General features: G+C 48.3%; 2 protein-coding genes across 2 annotated transcripts in view; one reads left to right on the forward strand and one right to left on the reverse strand.

The window, feature by feature from the left end:
- Nucleotides 1-11,576, reverse strand: part of PLEKHG4 (pleckstrin homology and RhoGEF domain containing G4) — a 35,630-nt gene extending 24,054 nt beyond the window's left edge. Inside the window, exons 1-7 of the mRNA XM_083370243.1 lie at nucleotides 11,135-11,576; nucleotides 10,869-11,058; nucleotides 9,400-9,717; nucleotides 7,776-9,270; nucleotides 4,469-4,687; nucleotides 3,520-3,643; nucleotides 2,532-2,625 (exon numbers count right to left, since the gene is read on the reverse strand). Of these exons, the coding sequence (XP_083226369.1) occupies nucleotides 2,532-2,625; nucleotides 3,520-3,643; nucleotides 4,469-4,687; nucleotides 7,776-9,270; nucleotides 9,400-9,717; nucleotides 10,869-11,058; nucleotides 11,135-11,142 (2,448 nt within the window). The 5' untranslated portion in view covers nucleotides 11,143-11,576. The remainder of the gene's footprint in view (nucleotides 1-2,531; nucleotides 2,626-3,519; nucleotides 3,644-4,468; nucleotides 4,688-7,775; nucleotides 9,271-9,399; nucleotides 9,718-10,868; nucleotides 11,059-11,134) is intronic.
- The window catches only part of LOC310644907 (uncharacterized protein), a gene marked incomplete at its 5' end in the record, with an annotated part of 161,325 nt that overhangs the window by 138,076 nt on the left and 3,643 nt on the right, over nucleotides 1-19,606 (forward strand). The gene's annotated exons all lie outside the window — the stretch shown is intronic.

The raw sequence follows: 19,606 nt of genomic DNA on the forward strand, positions 1-19,606 counted from the left end.
GTCCAAAGCCCCACCTGGCTGGCCATGGCGGGAGGGGCCTTCCCGGCCTTAAGCCTGGATTGCCACACTGGGGGTCTTCAGCAGCTGCAGACAGCCCTCAATTTATCACAAGTGAGCCCAACATTTCCACTGCTAAGCAAGGCAGTTGTTCAGTGAGTTGCGTCTCATTTTACAATATTTTGCCACAGTTGTTAAGTGAATCATTGCAGTTGTTAAGTGAGTCATAGGGTCATTAAGCAAGTCTGTCTTCCCCCATTGACTTTGCTTGTTGGAGGCCAGCTGGGAAGATCGCAGATGGTGACCCTCTGATCCCAGGATTCTGCAGCTCCCCTAAATCTATTCCAGTTGCCAAGGGCCCAGATTTTGATCACATGATCACGGGGATGCTGCAACAGTCATAAATGTGAAAACCGGACTTCCGGTTTGCCTTCGCAGCCACTGCAGCGGTTGGAAGGCAAGCTCTGTCTTCCGTGTTCGGTTTTGCTCTGCTGGGGGACCCTGGAAAGGGTCGAGTGTCACCCTGTAGGGGTGACAAGCAAGGATAGGACCCCCACTTGATCACGGGAGGGCAGTAGCCCTTCCGCTTGAACCGGGGCAGCCCTCCAAACCGGCAGACAAAAGATCAGCCATAGAAATATGGCTTGTCACTAGGCTGCAGACAGCCAAATACAAACTTACCACCAGGCACTTCTAAAGCAGCGCAGATGAGACTGGGTGAGATCTGAACCTCTCTTTAATCCCAAGTATTTTTTTTTCTCCTGCAAAAGCTGCCCAAAGTATCTTCCCCCCTGTAAGAGGGAAGGGAACTTCTATCTCACCCTCTAAGAATAGCCATGACTATCCAGGGGAGTTAAAACATTGAAAGAATAACCTTAATCTAACTGGATTTATATGCTTTTAAAATTTGGGGACCAAAATATTTCTTATCTTTACTGAAGACTTTTGTTTTTATTTACAAAAAAGAAATAAGGATGTTCTCATGTATGGGAACCAAGGTCATTACTGATAACATTTTGACGGCCTGGAGATCTGGGAGGAGTTTCCGCGTTTACTAACAATTGATGAATGTGATTTATGACATCTAATTGGGGTGGGAATTGCAACTGGCAATTTTGTAACCAGGGGGAGGGAAATTTAGTCTTGGGTTCACCTTTGTATGTGCTGTTATTTTGTAGCCAAATAAAAATGTTCTTTGAGGAAGAATTCCTTGCCTTGAAGTTCTTTTAATTGGTCTCATCTACTGGAACCATGACAACATATGGTGTGGTGTTAAGTAGCTTTAATAGTTAATGCCTTTTAATGTTAAATCATGTCTGGCAAAACATTGGCAGCCAGTGCAGATCTTGGAATTAAGGAGAAACTTCCTGACAGTGAGGACAATTAACCAGTGAAACAGCTTGCCACCAGAAATCGTGGGTGCTCCATCACTGGAGATTGTTAAGAAGAGGCTAGACCGTTTCTTGTCTGAGATGGTATAGGTCCTCCTGCTTAAGCAGGGGGCTGGACTAGAAGACCTCCAAGGTCCCTTCCAGCTCTATTCTGTTCTATTCTCATATGATCCCTGTATTCTGAGTGATCCAGTTAGCAGGCTACTGCTATATTTTGCACCAACTGAAACTGCCTATTTCAGTGTCAAGGCGTGAATAACTCTCTTTAGCCTGACTGGTACAAGAAACGATGCAGCCTCACCCCGAGTGGCAGAAGGCAGCTCCCTCTCTCAGATGCTGCAGTAGGCTGGACACACTGAGCCCCAGCTCAAGCACACAGGTCATGTTCTGGATGTCCAGCATTAATTGCTGAACAGACTCTCATTTTCTGATTCCAGCAAAAACAAACCCCTTGGCCAGAAAAATGGAGATTTTGTGCACGTTGACGGGAAAAGGGAAACCAGGAGAAAAAGCAGCCCAGGAGCTCTCTGGGCTGGAATGGCCGCCTGCCTATTTAGCAAGTCCATACAGGCCACAAGCGCCTACCCAGGGGGCAGCAGAATTGCCGTGGGGCTGCTCTACCTCTTCCTTGCTTTTAGCTTCCCCAAAACTTTGGGATGCAGGACTATAGAATCAGACCAGCCCGAGCCGAGGATCCCTGAACCGCGAACCTCCTCACACCTGCACAGCAGCTGGCTCTGCTACCTGGAAGGTGCAGCCTCCCTCCACAAGGAGCAGGACCCTATGGATGCAGTGGGGGATGGTCTCCTGCAATGATAAAATACATTTTTCTACAGCTCCTGCTCCAATCAAAGGTTTTCTTTGACATCCAACTAAATAAGGATTGGCAGAAATGTCGTCTCTGTTCCTCTATGAACAAGGAAGGAAGAGGCCAAATGGAAGGGTTCCAGAACCACAGACGCTTGCCCTAAGGCCAGGTCCTTCACGACTGAGCGGTTTCTTACCCAAACGTTTCCAGCAGCATCTAGATCTGGTGTGATGGGACACTGGCAAAGAACTGGGAAAGGAAAACAATGGCTCTGTGTGCCCAGTGGGCACCCAGCAACAGTAGAACAGCATTCAGAAGAAGGAAGGAAGTCTCACCTGCAAAGTGCCTAAAGCTGTAAAGACAGCTGGGACTGGAGGAGATCGCCGGGCATCTACCAGGATGGTTAAGCCCAAGGCTTTGCGCTCCGGCCTGAGGATGAAAGGGAATAGGAGACAGGCATTGTTGCTACTAATCCAGACCAGCAGCTCTAACTCCACCCCTGCAGGCTGCCTTCCCAGGGCAAAGACTCCCTACCAATAAAGGAGGGTATTTGTAGCCCAGGGTTGAAATGAGGCGTAGTGGTGTTCTTGCAGACTTTCATTACCCAAACTAGGTAACATCATCAGTGTTAGTGATGCACTGAAATGTTACCTAGTTTGAATAATAAAACATCTGCAAAAATAAAAAAACAAAGCTCAGAGACAATGAGCCTCAAAGATCTCCCAGTTCTTCCTCTGCACCTCCTCCCCCCGTCCCCCAGTCTGAAGCAGCCAGAGCACTTTCCTCTGGCCTTGTAGGTCTCAAGGCTGAGGGCAAGCAGGCAGGCAGTGTCACTAAGCCAGAGGCAACAGTAACAGGGTTTGTCACTTTCTTGTGGATAATAGTAGTTCCCCCACCAAGTTTCAAACTCTACCATGAGAGTCTATAGCACAGATGCCAAACTTGCTATGTCTCGTGATGTGTTGCGACGTATCATGACTTTTTTCGCATTGCTGGAGCTGGGGTGGGTGCGGTCTGCGCATGATGCAACCGGCCCAGGGGCCAGCAATTTGACACCCCTGGACTATAGCTATTCAAAATATTCCTTGAGGAGAGCAGAGAATATTCATACAGAACAGTGAATAATTATAGCTGCTTAGACAAGCTGCTGTATCTGGTATTTCCAGAAGACATGGAAGTTTCAAAAGCCAGCTAAGAGCCACATCTGTGTTTCTCCACTTGCTGGAAATCTACAATTATAAAGCTAAGAACTGACAGAACAGTTATAGTATTCAATGCACAGAACACTCTTTGACCGTGTCTGCCTTGCCTTTTCTCACAAACCTGAGAATGCTGCGTAAATATAGGAGAAGGCGGGTTATTTCACTGGCATTGCAGTTCGGGCACAACCAAATTGTATTCCTCATTGTGATGATGACCACAGCACGCCCATATCTGTCTCTGGTACCTGAGAAAGAGGCTTCATTTAATTTGTCTAACTAATTAGGCAAAAAGAACAACCAAGGCCCCCTTGAAGTGGCCACGTAATGCCCTCCAAATTGTTTTAATTATTGTATTATATTGGGCATAATTATTTAATCTTTCTGTATGTATATTTTGATATTTATTGCCCTGTACATCGCCCTGAGTCCTTCGGGAGAAGGGTGGTATAAAAATTTAATAAATAATAATAAATAATAAAAATAAACAGAGAAATGGCTTTTTCAACCTATCTCATGAATGGATACAAGCATGGCAAAATGTTTAAAATAGCAGGATAGAAGCTGAAAATGTTCAGCAGAATGGAAGAAACACAAACTCAGGCCTGCGTAGATCTGGGTCTGAAAGCAGAGTTGGGCCCACACAGACCACCACCTGTTTTCTTCCCCGGCAGATCTTCCTGACCCTCACTGGGAGTCTGGCTGCAGAGAGCCATAAACTATCTGGGGGGGGGGATGGCTCGTCCCCCAACCCAGCCTGCAACTCAGGCTGGTTCTCTTATGGATCCTCAGATCCACCACTTCACTCTACAAAGATTTCAGCTCTTCCTGCTCTTGCTTAGAGCCCGGCTGCCCACTGTTCCTCCGCAACAGGGGAAAGCCAGACCGTGGTTGTCCTAGGAAGGGAGACCACTCAGCAGGGCAGAGTGCTTCTTTGGGGAGGGGGCCAATGCACAAAGGCCCAACCTCCAGTGAGAAAGTGAAAGGGTCTTTCAGGTTCACAAATAACTCTTTCCCTGACCAATGCCTTCTTCACAAATGATAAAAACAGCAGCAACCTCTGGAGGCTTTACCTGGCAGGCATGCAGCTCCACTCCGAAGCATCTCCCAATTCACGCTCTTCATTGGCAGGGGGGCTGTTTCCCGAATCCCCCAGGATGGAAAGAGTGGGGGGTCTGGCTGCACAGTCACGGCTGTGGGGTCTTCTCTCCCAGAGCCGGCAGGTGTTATCAGTGCCAGGCTGCTGTTATCACCTTCTTCAGTGGCCTTTTCTGTCCCACTCGATGATGTTTCTGTAACAAGAAACAGCTTTCAATGCTAAGAGTTGAATTATTCCCATTTGCACCCAGAGACAAAGCAGATGCACGCTGACTTATCCTGCCTCTTTGCAATTGCTCTGAACTGGACAAACCCAATGAGGTTTACTGTAGGTGATGAAACATCTCTTCTTGCACGCACGCACACACGCACGCACATGCACACTTACACTTGCTATTGCGGAGCAGCCTGCGCTTGCTGCCAAACCTTGCAACTTGGGGTCCTAGTGCACAATCACTTAAACTTAAATTTAAAATTAAATCATCCTAATCAACAACCATCCTAGTGGACGATCACTTAAACATGAGCCAGCCATATGCAGCCCCAAAAGCTAATACGGGACCATCCTTGGTTATATAAACAGAGGCATAGAATCAAGATCACGCTAAGTATTAGTACCGCTTTATAAAGCCTTAGTAAAGCTACACCTTTGCAATGTATGGCAGTGAAAGTTGGACCATAAGAAAGGCTGAGCGCAAAAGAATTGAGGCCTTTGAACTCTGGTGCTGGAGAAGACTCCTGGGAGTCCCTTGGACTGCAAGGCGATCAAACCGGTCAGTCCTAGAGGAGATCAACCCTGACTGCTCTTTAGAAGGCCAGATCCTGAAGCTAAAACTCAAATACTTTGGCCACCTAATGAGGAGGAAGGACTCACTGGAGAAGAGCCTAATGCTGGGAAAGATTGAGGGCAAGAGAAGAAGGGGACGACAGAGAATGAGGTGGCTGGATGGAGTCACTGAAGCAGGAGGCGTGAGCTTAAATGGACTCCAGAAGATGGTAGAGGACAGGAACGCCTGGAGGAACATTGTCCATAGGGTCGCGATGGGTCGGACACGACTTCGCAACTAACAACAACAAAGCTACACCTGGAATCCTGCAGCCAATTTTGGTCACCTCATTACAAAAAAGATGTTGGGACTCTGGAAAGAGTGCAAAGAAGAGGCCTGGAGACTTAAAGGCCTGGAGACTAAAAGATATGAAGAACAGTTGCAGGAATTGGGTTTGGCTAGTCTAAAGAAAAGAAGAAACAGGGGTGACATGATAGCAGTCTTCCAGTATTTGAGGGGCTGCCACAAAGAAGAGGGAGTCAACTTATTTACCAAAGCACCAGAAGGCAAGACAAGAAGCAACAGATGGAAACTAATCAAGGAGAGAAGCAACCTGGAATTAAGGAGAAACTTCCTAACAGTGAGGACAATTAATCAGTGGAACAGCTTGCCACTAAAGGTTGTGGGTGCTTCATCACTGGAGGTTTTTAAGAAGAGACTGGAGTCTGTACAGTCACTTGTCTGAGACGGTATAGGATCTTCAGCTTCAGCAGGGGGCTGGACTAGAAGACCAGCACACATAAGTCCTCACAAAAGCTAACGTATATCACAGTGTCAGTGAGTTCATCCAAGTCCGCTGAGGCAGCTTCAAAAACTCTAGTCTGTGCAGTCGAGGCAAGCCCGTGGCTTTAACTTTGCCTCTTTAGTCCAAGATGTCACTGTTTAAACTATTGGTTTTATGATTTTAAACCTTCGTCTATAAGCAGGTATGGGGTGAATCAGATTAAAAACTTCAGATGGAAAAAAAAGTAAATTGAGATCCAAAATGGTTAGAACTGTTGCTTCATCATTTTGAAAGGTCCTTCCTGGGACCTGCCAACCACAGTGACATCTCAGCAGGGAGGACGCCTACAGGTGGATGAGATATACAGGTGGTCCCCAACTTACAACAGTTCATTTAGTGACCATTCAAAGTTACAGCAGCACTAAAAATGTGACTTGTGATCACGAGCAGTGGTGGTACAGGGGTTAGAATGCAGTACCGCAGGCTATTTCTGCTGACTGCCAGCAATTCAGCAGTTCAATCCTGACCGGCTCAAGGTTGACTCAGCCTTCTGACCTTCCAAGATCAGTAAAATGAGGACCCCGATTGTTGGGGGGGAGGAGGCTGACTGTAAACCGCTTAGAGAGGGCTGCAAGTCTAAGGCCTATTGCTATTTTCAGATACGACCTTTGCAGCAGCCCCATGATCAAATTCGGATGCTTGGCAACCGATTCATATTTATGATTAGTGTTGTGTCCCAAGGTCCCGTGATCCCCTTTTGCGACCTTCTGACAAGCGAAGTCAATGGGGAAGCCAGATTCACTTAACAACTAGGTTACTAACTTACCAACTGCAGTGATTCACTTAACAACTGTGGCAAAAAAGTCATAAAATGGGACAAAACTTACTTAACAAATGTCTCACTTAACAGAAATTTTGGGCTCAATTGTGATCGTAAGTCGAGGACTACCTGTACAGCTTTTTTTTGGATGAGTGAGAAGTTTTATTCCTTTTTTGTGAACAATCGTGTCATCACAACTTCGTCGTGTTGCTAAATTTTGGCAGTATAATCTGGGAGTTCTGGTCTAGCACAATATTTGTCAAGATGTTCACTCTATACACAATTTGCAAGCTCATTTCTGTGCAATAAGACAGAAGTCTCCAGCACTGCACAACGCCCACGTATGAACCACTCCCTCGGCCTGACCCAGACTTTGTGCCCCTCCTGATTTTGAGGAAACAGAGACTTAGGTATAGACTATTCAATTGGAAACTAGCATACTGCAAAGTAGAGACATCCACCAAGCACAATCTTCATTTCCAATAATGCCAGATGACCCACGAGGATTTTACTTAAAAAAAATCAGCTCACCACAGCCTAGAATGAGCACTGCTATTCTTTAAACATGCTCAATTTGACGAGCAAAAATTAAAAAAAGATAAACTAGAAATTATAGGCAGCATCCAGGGGCTACAGGGAGTTTGCTGTGGTAATTAAATGAACTTCCATGTGCAATACGACAACTGTGTCACAAATGGGCCAACTCCTCTGAGGCAATTCTTTGCGGAAAAGCCCATGGCATATTTTCAATCCTAAATATGTTCCCTAGCCGAAAAGGTTGCTGGCCTCTGCAATTAACCACTTTAACATTCTACACTTGGAATTCCTGTCCTTCTCCTGCTCTTCCACACTCGGTCTGTCACGAGACCATTTTCCCAGCAAAGGGCAGAAAGGGCCCAAATGCATCATACCTGTGGCCTGATCCCCCTCCGGGGTGGGCCTGGTGCACTCAGGCAATGTCATAGATGGAAACAGTGCTGGGAGGGAGGATACCAAGGAGCTCATCTCTGGGTCGCTAGGCTGAAACTGGCAGGGTGCCTCATGGACAGAGTTGTGCCCACTTTCCAGGAAGGCCCCCATGCCCGACTCCTGGTCCAGGGAAGGGGCGTGGCTGCCCTGTCCTCTTCCCGCCTTCTTGGAAACACCTGTCCACCCAGTGTGCGGTGTGCTTGAGAGACAAGGCTGATCCCCAGAAGATGCTGCAGCAACGCCTGGGCGAGGGTGGCTGTGGGGGGGCTCTGCCTGCCCAGCGGCTTCTGCTGGAGGCCTGGGGCCATTTTCCTTCAGCTCTGTTCTTGCGCTCTTCGGCTCAGCCTCAGAACTGGGAAGCAGACGACTGCCTCCCACTCGCTCTTGACAACCATCCGCATTTTCTTGCCCTGCCTTCTGCGAAAGGAAGCTTTTCGGGATTAAAGGGTCTCCAAAATTAAGTTGCCACTCATTCTTAGGGGGGCTTTGTTTAGTCTGCCGTCGGCAATTTCCTTCCATGCTTATTCTATTGCTCAACTCCACTGACGATTCCTCTAGGGTCCCTTCCACATGCTCTAGAAGATACCGTTGTTCCAACCATTCAGAAGACTGACTTTTAACTTCCACCAACTGAGTCTGGGAGGACTGGTGATCAGCCACTTTCCTCCTCGAAGAGACTCCCATTATGGTTGGAGACCTGGCCTTTCCCTCCAGCCTTACTTTGGAGCTGTCAGAATGGCAGCTACTGATCTCCCTCTCTGTCGGGAGACTGTCGCCTATTCTGTCTACACCCAAAACATCAGGACAGGATGCAGAAGGCTTGGGGAACCCCAAGCTGCCTCCCACTCTGGCAGACAGGCCTGTCCCTGGACCTTCAGCCTCCTCTCCATCCTTGTAACTGCACGTGGCATACCGCCAGTCAAGCTCCTGTTCCAGATGTGTTGATAATGTCTTGGCAAAGTGTGGCTCCTTAATAATAGGGGCAGCAGTGGGAATCAAAGGAGCTGGACAATTCTCTGGAACGCCAGGATGTTTCAGGAACAATTTACCACAGTCTGTTTCATTATTTACAGAACATGCAACATTAATAACCGGCATGTCAGGACTCCTCAGCTGCCCAGATGGCACCGATGCAAGAGCTGAACCAGCGCAATTTCCCCAACCAGGGCTATTGTTCTGACTAAGCTGCTGGCTATCCTTGGCTTCCAGCCAACGCCAAGTGCTGGGCTGAGCTGAAGATCCTTTGGGGCGGCCAGAGGTGGGCATGAAGGCACCTGCCATGTCCCTCTCCTCTCCCTCCCCATTACTGTCACAGGCCTTCCCGACCTCTGGGTCCCCACATGCCTGACCAGCAGGCTCCTCCGCTAGGGTGATGGCAAATGAGTTGGGCTCGTGGAAGACGTGGGGTCCCCCTGAAAGACGGCTCCTGGGCGACACCTCGACGGGAAAGCCCAGAGCAGAAGACTTCTCAGTCATTGGGGCAAAATGCACATTCTTTTTATTTTTGCAAACAGTTTGGGACTTATTGATAAATTCTGGATTGACTGTTTTATCCCAAGGCACTCAGAATATCTCACCATCTGTGGCTAACAAGCAGTTTTCCAATGTGGTTCCCAACCATTTCTGCTGATGGAGCTCAGCCATTCCACAGCAAAGAGAGGCACACAAGGCAGGAGGTATCACAAACTCCTCCACATTATGTTTGTCCTTGGCCAAGCATTTCACTATAATCCGTGGAGACTTTCTCAAGAATGGAACCACTTGCAGGTAAAAGGCCTCCAGTCTCGAGGTCCACCAGTCGAGAAAAGCCAGCTGGATGATGATCTTCTCATGACTGCAAAGGGGCCGGCCTCCATGCTGGACGAGCGAACCGTAATACTGAACCTGATGGGATAAGAAAAGTCAGGGAATTGTTTACCAGCAGTTTCTTAATAAGGGAGAATCTAATACCACCTCACCCATCCGCCATGCCATAATTATAGGCGTTCCATAATTGAGGAAAAAAGCTGTTTCAGGTTCGTAGTTGCTTAAAGATATTATTAAGTCCGGCACACACTGAAGCAGGCAAGCATTACTTATTCTAAGAAGGAAGCTGTCCTTACTTGTGGAATCAGGCAGAACTAGCGCATGCCTTTCCCTGAACTTGCTACTTTCAAAAGCACTGTGAAGAAAACTATTCAGAAGATGAAGACTTTGTGCAACTCTCACATCAGTGTTCTACGACTTAAAGCTGTCCTGCCTTTGCTGAGGCTTCTACATGAGGCTAACAAAAACCCCTGATTCAAGCTGCAATCTTGGCCAAGTTCTGTTCTTAAGCAAGGAAAACAAGCACCATCACTGTCCCAGGGCAGACCCTCAACTTTGCTGGCACTGTGATCACATCATAGCATAGTGAATTTAAGAGATCTGAATCCCTGGGCATTGTCCCAGTAAAAAAAATTGTCACTTCTGTGAGATAGGCACCTATCTTAAATTTGAAAAAAAAAATAAAAATATAAGTAAAATAAATAAATAAAAACATTAATAAATAAATATTTGCAATGCCAGCACAGAAAGTTTCTCTGCAAGAGAAGACCTCAAGAATCCAGGCAGATCTATTCAAGAGAACGATGCTCCTGTCATACAGGCTCTCTTTCTTTTTTGCATGAACAACAGAAGTGACCCACAGTGTGTTTATTTTTGCTGTTAACAATCAGGCCTGACATTTGTTGTATGCAGATGACATAACCCTGCTCTCTAACACTTGCAGTTTTTTAAAGAGTCATCTGCACAAACGTATTTTTGGTAAATAAAAGTTATATATGTTTAATACAATAAAGTCTGGCGATTCAGGCCCTTGAAAGCTTCCGCAGTATTGTTCTATTTGTTTAGGAATGAGTGGGTCAAAGAATCGCAATGCCTTGGGCACATTTAAAGGTTTCTTGGCTGCAAACACAGCCTGGCTATTAGGTTCCCCCCCCCCACCTAGGTGATGCTGGGGGGAAAGCTTTCTGAGCACTCCTTTTGAGCCTGGAGGCAGCAAGATACTCACAGACTTCTTGCCGGACCCACTGCAAGATGCACTTGGCAAGAATCAGGAAGTCGATGAGGTAGCACAGGCCATTCCCGCTGTAGAGCTTTTCCACCACATCAAACACCTGGCAGAGGACTGTGGTTGGTGTGATTTCAAAGGGAGGATAAAGCATGGAGGATGTTCTCCATGCAGCCGTCCAGCGACTAAGAATCCTACCAAGAGAATGAGAGTCAGCAGAGCCAGCAACTGGGTCTCTCAGGCTACAATCACAAAGGGCAACTGTGGTACCTCTTCATTCCTCCAAACCTCCAGCTCTCCCAAACACAGTTCCTGCAGCGCCAGTGCAGAGCGCTCAGCTAGTCCCGAGTGGCAGCAGACAGCTTACACTGCAAAAACTTTCCTGACTGAATAGGGTGTGCCTCGTTAAACTGTTGTGATTGTAGTATGTGGGAGAATACATGGCATGTGCATGTGAACGTGAGAGAAAGAGGCAGAAGAGCACGCACCAGAATGTGTCTTTGTTCTTATAAGGCTCACAAAACCACATTCTCAATCACTAAACTATAATAAACTCAGTTTAGGTTCAAGAATTCTTTATGGCTATACCAATTCCCTTCATTCAGGATATATCATGCAGATGAAACAAAATGCATATGGCAACATTGCATTATTTGCCCTGACATTGTCAAGTCCCATAAGCATCTGAATACATGACAGGCGAGGCAAAGATTAACATGGAGATGTACTTAGAGGCACAAAAGGCAGCATTCTGTGGGGACAAAGAGAACATTTATATTTGTCTCTCTTGTCCAGAGCCCTTCAGGCTGACCAGAGCATTTGGCAGTCCAGAGCTCCCACATCTGCAGCCATCACAACTGGCCTACCACTGTTCCAAACTCTGAACAAATTCTCAGGTTTTAAATGATCGCAGAAAGGCTGCTCCGTATCTGATGATTCTGCTGCAAGCAGACAGTGGTTTCTCTGCCAGCAGGAAAGAACTGCACCCAGGTTTACTTCTGGTTTGTAAAAACTTCTGCTGGGCTTCAATGCCACCTGCAAGGACTGAGAACCAGGATTGTGCACCATCAGCACTTCTGCTTAACACACACAGGCAGACACACAAACACAGACTAACAACAATTAAGTTGTCATCGCCAAATAAATCCAAAGAACCTCTTACTCCGCATAGACTCTGCCTCAGGCATGAGTTTGCCATTAACTTGATGACTAAGGCCGATTTGTGCACTTCAAAGACACCCTCTTAGTAAAAATCCCCAGTTATTCATGCCAGAGATTTCATTTAGAGATCTCTTCAAAGAAAGCCGCCCTGCTGCCTTTTGCGCCACTCTGAAAACTGGGCGCTCCTTCTGGGCATTTGTGCAGGCCGCGGGAGGAGGCCCTCCCGATGAAGTTGTACTGGTTCCTGCCGGTTTATTTTGCTATTTTCTGTTTTAATTGTAACTAAGCCACCCAAAGTTGCACGTTGCTGATTCAGGGCCCGCCTGTGGCCTTCTGAAAGAGCCCCTCCGGGCAGGCTCCGGATCCTCCTCCTCCTCCTCCTTTCAGGGCCGGCTCTGGCCCAGGGAGGCGGGGACGCCCGTCCTCACTTCTCAGCCCAGAGCGGAGCGCAGCCAAATTGCTGGAGGGAAACCGAGCCGGGCGCAACTCAACCCGCACCAGCAAAAAGCCGGTAGCGAAGGGCCCGCACGATCTCCGGCGGCAACGGCCGAGGCCGCGCGGGGCTCCCGCAGACTTTTCCAGCCAGGCCTCCGGGGGACCTTCCGAGGCGCCGGATTGGCCGCTTCCGCCGCCCCCCGCCCGCCCTCCGGCTCCCCGCCCCGCCCTCCGCCTGCACGCGCCGCCCGGCGGCCCAGAGGAGCCCCGCCCGAAGGGGGCGCGCTGCGCGGGCCGCTCGGAGCTGGGCGCCATCTTGCGGTTGCCGAGCGACGCGGGGGTCCTCGCTCTAACGGCCATTTCCCCCCGAGATCGTTTGAAGTTACAAGGGCGCCGAAGGGACGGGCCTAGGACGGTCGTTGCGGCGCCGCTGCGGCCAGGATGGGCATCCGGGGGCTCGGCTGCCTCACTGCGCGGTCCTGCGGGCGTGGAGAGCCCAAGGAGGCTGTCTGAAAAAACCTCTTATGCCAAAATCCAAGCAGAGCCCCTTTTCTCCGGAAAAGCCTGCTTGGGTTTCAGCCTGGACCGCTTTCAGCCTCACAGCGGGGAGATTTGCCTCTGCTCTGGGCTGAAATTCCTCTCGTACCAGCCGGGGGGAAATAGCGAGGGAGGGCGAGCGGGCTGGGAGAACCGGGAGGCCGCCTTGGGCAGCTGCAGCTCCGCACCAGCCTGCCCGGGGTGGGGGGGCAACTCATGCATGGCCCGCACTGCCCCCCCCCGCACGCCTTATCTGGGGCTCCATCCGCTTAATGACTTATGAAAGGGCTTAACCACAGCCCGGAAGTGCTGGGATTGCAGTTGTTCAGCAAAGTGGCCTTGTGATGTCTCACTTAATAATCACTTGAATGACTGAGGTTCCAGTTATGGTCATAAATTGACTACTTGTAATAGCTTTAATATAATTAACAAGCAATTTCCAAAAGTGTTTAAAAAGAGAGGCTTGCAGTCTTACTGTCTTTTAAAACTGCAAGCAAGATGGCAAATTCCATAATCTGGTGCTCAAATGCATGAATAGCCACTGTCCTACAGTCTGCTGGTGGGAAGCAGCCTTCTTAGGCAATCCCCCCTTCTCCTGATCCAAAGAGGCTCCAAGGAATTGGTCTACTCACTGGTTCCTTGGTCTTTGCTTCAGTCTTTGGCTCCATATCACAGAGCTGTCTTCAGTTGACCATAACTTCCCTGCATCTCCCTACTTTGTTCCAGTTTATCAAGGAAGAGATTGGTTGATCAGATGCCTTACTAAAGCCCAGGTGTACTACATCCTTAGCGTTCCCTTGATACATTAAATCAGTCACTGTCAAAGGGCAATAAAATTTGTTTTTAACAATGAGGTATTGTTAAATGAGGTAATTGCCTCATTCATTTCTAATCACTTGCAAACACTGCTTGATCATTTTTTCTAGAGTTTTCTAGGTATCCTAACCTCTTAATTGCATAACTGAAGTGCCGTTAGGTTTCAGTTGCCAAAGTAGTCCAAGTGTGGCTGTTTTGAGCCTAAGCGTGCTGTCCCACTCGCGCCACACACAAACCCCACAAGTGTAAGGAGTTTTTATTAAGGCTTCCAAGCCTGAACTGGTATTCCCCAGCAATTCCCTAGCTAGCTCAATCCCAATGAGTTTCACAGACTACTCAAATGAAGCCAACACTAGTCCTCAAGGCAAAGGCAAGTCCAGTCCACTAGGCAAAGGCAAGTTCCAAGGCAAAGGCAACCGTTGATGAGACACAATCCTTTTCTTTGCCCTACGTATTTTTGGATCAGGTGCAGAAGACAGCTCCTTATTGCTGACTGGCTGCAGCTGTGTACTTTCCCAGTCCGAAGCCTCAAGACTGTCCTGCTGTCCAACTCCCCTCCAGACATGCCTGGAACTGGTTCATCCTCCTACCTGACATCTGGAGAGGTATCTGGGGAAACATCTGGGGAAATCATCATACCAAGTTGAATCCCAAGCAAGGGCCTTTGTAGCCAAGGGACACCTTTCTCGACGTGACTAAGGCTTGCAGGAAGTTAAATTGGTCATTGTAGTGAAAAGAGGTCCTGGTGTCACCCAGAAATGATCTTTCCACAGCTCTTGGGGTGTGGTTTGCTGCTAAGCAGCTTCATTATACAAGATCCCCTCCCTTGCTTTGTAGTGATTAAAGCACCAGGTTAGTCTCCCCTTGGGCACAAAGCCCGCTGGGTGGGCTTTGCCAATCTCTCTCTCTCAGCCTGTGGAAGAAGGGTACAAGGGTACTTCTGAAAACCTTGCCAAGTCAACAGAGGGAACTTGGCTTACTGCTAAGTTTGTAAGCCGCCCTGAGTCTTCGGAGAAGGGCGGGATATAAATGTAATAAAAATAAATAAATAAAATAAAAAATAAAAATAAACTTGTCTTGGTAATTGCCCGGAATCCAAAAATGACTTGAAGGTGCACAAACACACATTCTAAAGAAAAGTCCCTTGCAGGGGGCAGGTCCTCTTCAAGCAGTAGTCTTGCAGCTCTAGCATTTGTGAGGCAGTGAGTAGGTGTGGCTAACATCACTCATGGGGCTCCGTGAAAATCGCCAAAATCCCCTGCCTGGAGAGACCCTAGCCAACCCTGTAGGAGTTGGTGAAGAAGAGAGGACACTGTGGACTGCAGGGACATCGCAATTTCCTGTGAGAGCGGAGGAGAAGCTCTCAGACCAGCAAGGAGTGATAGCCATTGTGTGCCTGTCAGAAGCCGTGGCAGCCCGACCAGAAAGATACAAGAAGGAGATTGAAGAATGGTGTGTTTGCTCTGGGTGAGATTTTTCTGATCTCTGTTAAGAAAATATTTTGTTCTCCCTTAACACTGGACTTGGCTGAGAGTGGGACTAAAAAAGAAAGGTGGGACTTTAAATCTTCCACCTCTGGACATGGCGGCGATTAGGCTGTGAAGTCATTAACAGGTCCGAAATATGAAGAAAGATTTATTATTCCTCTTTAAGTAAAATAAAACAGGGAAAAGAGACTAATGGGATTGAATTTTTGTTTTTCTATTTTCAATAACAATTGGAATAAGAACAGGAAGCTGGACAATTTATACTTTATAAAAGAAAGCTTCAAAACTAAATAAGAGACTAAAATAGAGGAAAATAGAACACGTGCGCCATCTACTGGCCCTTAGTGGCAGAGAAAGATAATAAGAGGTGAAAGTGGCTGACCTTAAGTGTGGACTGTGGAAGCTGTAAACCAGGGCTTTTCAACCTTTTCAACCATTGTACCACTTTTAGGATAAGGCAATATCCGAGTACCACCAGTTGCCCAGCAAGGTGTCAAAAACTTGACCAAAAAAAGGGAAGGCCTTGACTTACAACAGTTCACTTAGTGACTGTTTGAAGGTACAATGGCACTGAAAAAAGTGACTTATGACCATTTTTCACACTTATGACCGTTGCAGCATCTCCAGGGTCATGTGATTTACATTCGGATGCTTGGCAGCTGATTCATATTTATGATGGTCACAGTGTCCCAGGGTCATGTGATCGCCTTTTGCAACCTTCTGACAAGCAAAGTTAGTGGGGAAACCAGATTCACTTAACCATGTTGCTAATTTAATCTCTTTCTATTTCTCTCTCCCTCTCTCTCTCCCTCTCTCTTTCTCTCTCCCTCTTTTCTTCCCTTTCTCTCTCCTTCTCTCTCTCCCTCTTTCTCTCTCTCTCCCTCTCTTATTTCTCTTTCCCTCTCTCTCCCTCTCTCCCTCTATTTCTCTCCCTCCCTCTCCCTCTTTCTTTCTACTTCTCTCTCTCCCTCTTTCTCTTTCTCTCTTTTTCTTCCTCTCTTGCTCTATTTCTCTCTCCCTCCCTCTTTCTTTCTCCTTCTCTCTCTCTCCCTCTTTCTCTCCCTATTTCTATTTCTCTCTCCCTCCCTCCCTCTTTCTTTCTTTCTCTCTCCTTCTCTCCCTCTTTCTCACCCTCTATCTTATTTTTCTCTCTCCTTCTCTCTTCCTCTCTCTCCATTTCTCTCCATTTCTCCTTTTCTATCTCTCCCCCCTCTCTCCCATTGTCCATTTCTTCCTTCTTTCCTTCCTTCCCTCCCTCTTTGTCCCTTCCTCCTTCCCTCCCTCATTCATTGTTGTTTCCTTCCTTCCTTCCTTCCTTCCTTCCTTCCTTCCTTCCTTCCTTCCTTCCTTCTACATTTTTACCAAGAAACCTGATGCCCACTTAACTTTAACACTTCTATCATAATCCAAGCAACCACGCCCCTGAAATCACTTTACAGAAATAAATTGAGGAAAATTAATACTAGGTATAGCCCAAACTGTCACAAGAAGACATGCTCCTAATGATAAGAAATATATTCTGATGGGGGATTTCCGGTTAAGAAATCATACATGAGCTCAGGATCGAAAGAACCACAACCTGTAAAGGGAGGCGGCAGCCATGATGAGGCCACTTGGAAGCGTTTTCGTCTCTCCCGCCATAACCTCCCCTCCTGTCTCTCTCTCACCCGCCCCCATCGTAAAATAGCCCTTCCCTCCACGGTGGCCCCCACAGCCTATCAGAGAGCAAGAGCCATGGCAGCATACCCTCCCACTCAGTGCGAGAGTTTAACGGCATCACACAATTACAAGCCGCTTGACAAGGGAGTTGACTGAAGGGACAGTAAACCAGTCAATGATCAGAGTTGAGGCTCTTGTGAGGTAACTCCTCTAGGAGATTGATTTGGAGGCGTGGAGGGGAGCGGCCGAGAGCTGCCCATGTGAACTGCCGTGTTGCTTTCCATGTGATAAATGCTTCTTCGGGGCTCAGCAGATGGGCCAGGATCAGTGCCGCTTTCAGCCCATACATTTAACCCACCCCAAACTGACCCCTTCCATTGCAGAACAAGAAAGGGGGCTTTGGGAACCAAAACAAAACAAATTGCCAGGATTTCCTAACCCACCCAACAACCTCCTGGGCGGGTTGCTCGAGCTAAGCGGGATCGGGATGGCCAAGAAGCAGCATTGGCATGCAAAGGAAAAGGTGCTGCTTCTGGACAAACGTTGCCCCCCGCCACCAGTGCGCCTGATCCAACACTTTCCCCCCCACCAGCAGCCCCCTCCTGCCAGCATGGACTCTTCGGGCTGGCCCATTTTGTCCCCAAGAATACCTTTTCAAAAGAGGATGCCAAGCCCCCCGACGCACCAGCCAGGTCACCTTTCCCATCTCCATAGGGTAGCCACTCACCAAGATCCCCATAATATCTGTCCAGAGCCTGGATAAACTCTCAGGAATGCCACCGCTGCTGCTGGCACACACCAAGGCTTGCTTCTCCTCCATCATCCGCCACCTCTCAGCCACAATGCGGCTCAACACTTTGCACAACTTACCCCTCAAGGGGGATTCCAGTTCTCGCTTTTCCCCTTTGCAAATCGGGCTTCAATTGAGCTGCACTCTGACTTCGGGCACCGTTCCTTGGGAATCCTCTCCCCCCTCCAAAAAAGCAGGGCTTTTACTCACTTTTCGTGCTGCGGAAGGGTGAGTTGTGCAAAGCACGGCAGCACGAAAAGTGAGTAAAAGCCCTGCTTTTTTTGGGGGGGGGAGAGAATTCCCAAGGAACAGTGCCTGAAGTCAGAGTGCAGCTCAATTGAAGCCCGATTTGCAAAGGGGAAAAGCGAGAACTGGAATCCCCTTGAGGGGTGAGTTGTGCAAAGTGCGGCGGCGCGAAAAGCAAGTAAAAGAGCCTTGGTGGAGCAGTGGACAAATGCCTCCTTAAGTAACACCAGCTGCCTGCAATTAGTGCAGGTTCGCATCCCACCAGGCTCAAGGTTGACTCAGCCTTCCATCCTTCCGAGGTAGGTAAAATGAGGACCCAGATTGTTGGGGGCAATAAACTGACTTCGTAATAATGCCACTTGGGGGGGGCACAAAAGCCCTATTAAGCAGGCATATACATAGAATGAAGACTATTGCTAAGCACACTGATTTGTGCTTTAAATTGTAAGCCGCCCTGAGTCTTTGGAGAAGGGCGGGATATAAATGGGATTAAAAAAAAAAAAGCAAAAGTCCCGGGAACCGGCGCCCCCCCCCGGGACTGGCTGCCCTCCTCCCAGTGGGCAAAGGCAGCAAGGGGAGACTTCCTCACCACGCTCCTCCTGCCTCGGCAAGACCCCCGCTTGCTCTCCTACCCTGCACGCAGACCTGCTGCCTCAGCTTCCTCTGTGGGCACCTGTTCTGTTCCAGCCTACGACTGGCCCTGTTTGAATGTCAGGGACAACCCCTTTTTATAGTCAACAGCCTGGAAAAAACCCAGCCAAATTTATTTATGCAGAAATCAAAAGTTCAAACAAGTTAAACCAAAAGTTCAAACAAGAGTTAAATAGGAATAACAGAGCAAGACTCTAGCAGAAGATCTTCAAACGGTTGTCTTCAGCAACCAGCACCTCCCACACCTTCCCCTTTTATCAGCAGTCTCAAGGCATGACTTCTCATTGCCTTCTCTTCCTCTCACCGAGTTGCCTCATTGCCTTTCTCTGTTCTGCTCTGCTGGATTGCCTCCTGCTCCTAGTGTCCCTGAATAGATCCAGCTGTGAATCATCAACATCCAATACCTCGTGCTCACACGGCTGAGTCTGATGAGGAACATGACGGGAGGGGCCAGGCTGAGAATCCTGCAGTGCATCAGAGGCTCCCTCTGACACCAAAGGCTCTCCAAATCCCTCCTCCTCCTCCTCTTCAGAATCATCAGACTCAGCTGCCGGTATCACAGGCTGATGCTGAATCACAACACTATCCCGCACCACAGGGCCCTTCCCCCGGCTCTGTCGATCCAGATGCTGTCAGGATGGGAATTGTTCATGGAAGGCAGACACCAAAGCAGGAGCTTGAACGGTAGTCACATTTTCCCAGGTGAACTCCTCTGGTCCGTAGCCTTTCCATTTGATCCGGTACTGGAAACGAGTCCCGAATGCTGGCAACCTTGTACTCAGGGGCACTGTCTTCATCACATTCCGGTGGGGGAGGTTCTGCTTGGCAGAGTGGACACGTCGGTTGCTCGGGGACCATCAGAGACCGATGAAAGACCGGATGCACACACAGGGAATGTGGCAGAGTTAAACGATAGGTGACTGGATTGATGACAGCCTCGATTGAGAATGGTCCTAAATA

Source organism: Vipera ursinii (genome assembly GCF_947247035.1).
Source record: "Vipera ursinii genome assembly, chromosome: 10".
NCBI classification, from domain to species: Eukaryota; Metazoa; Chordata; class Lepidosauria; order Squamata; family Viperidae; genus Vipera; species Vipera ursinii.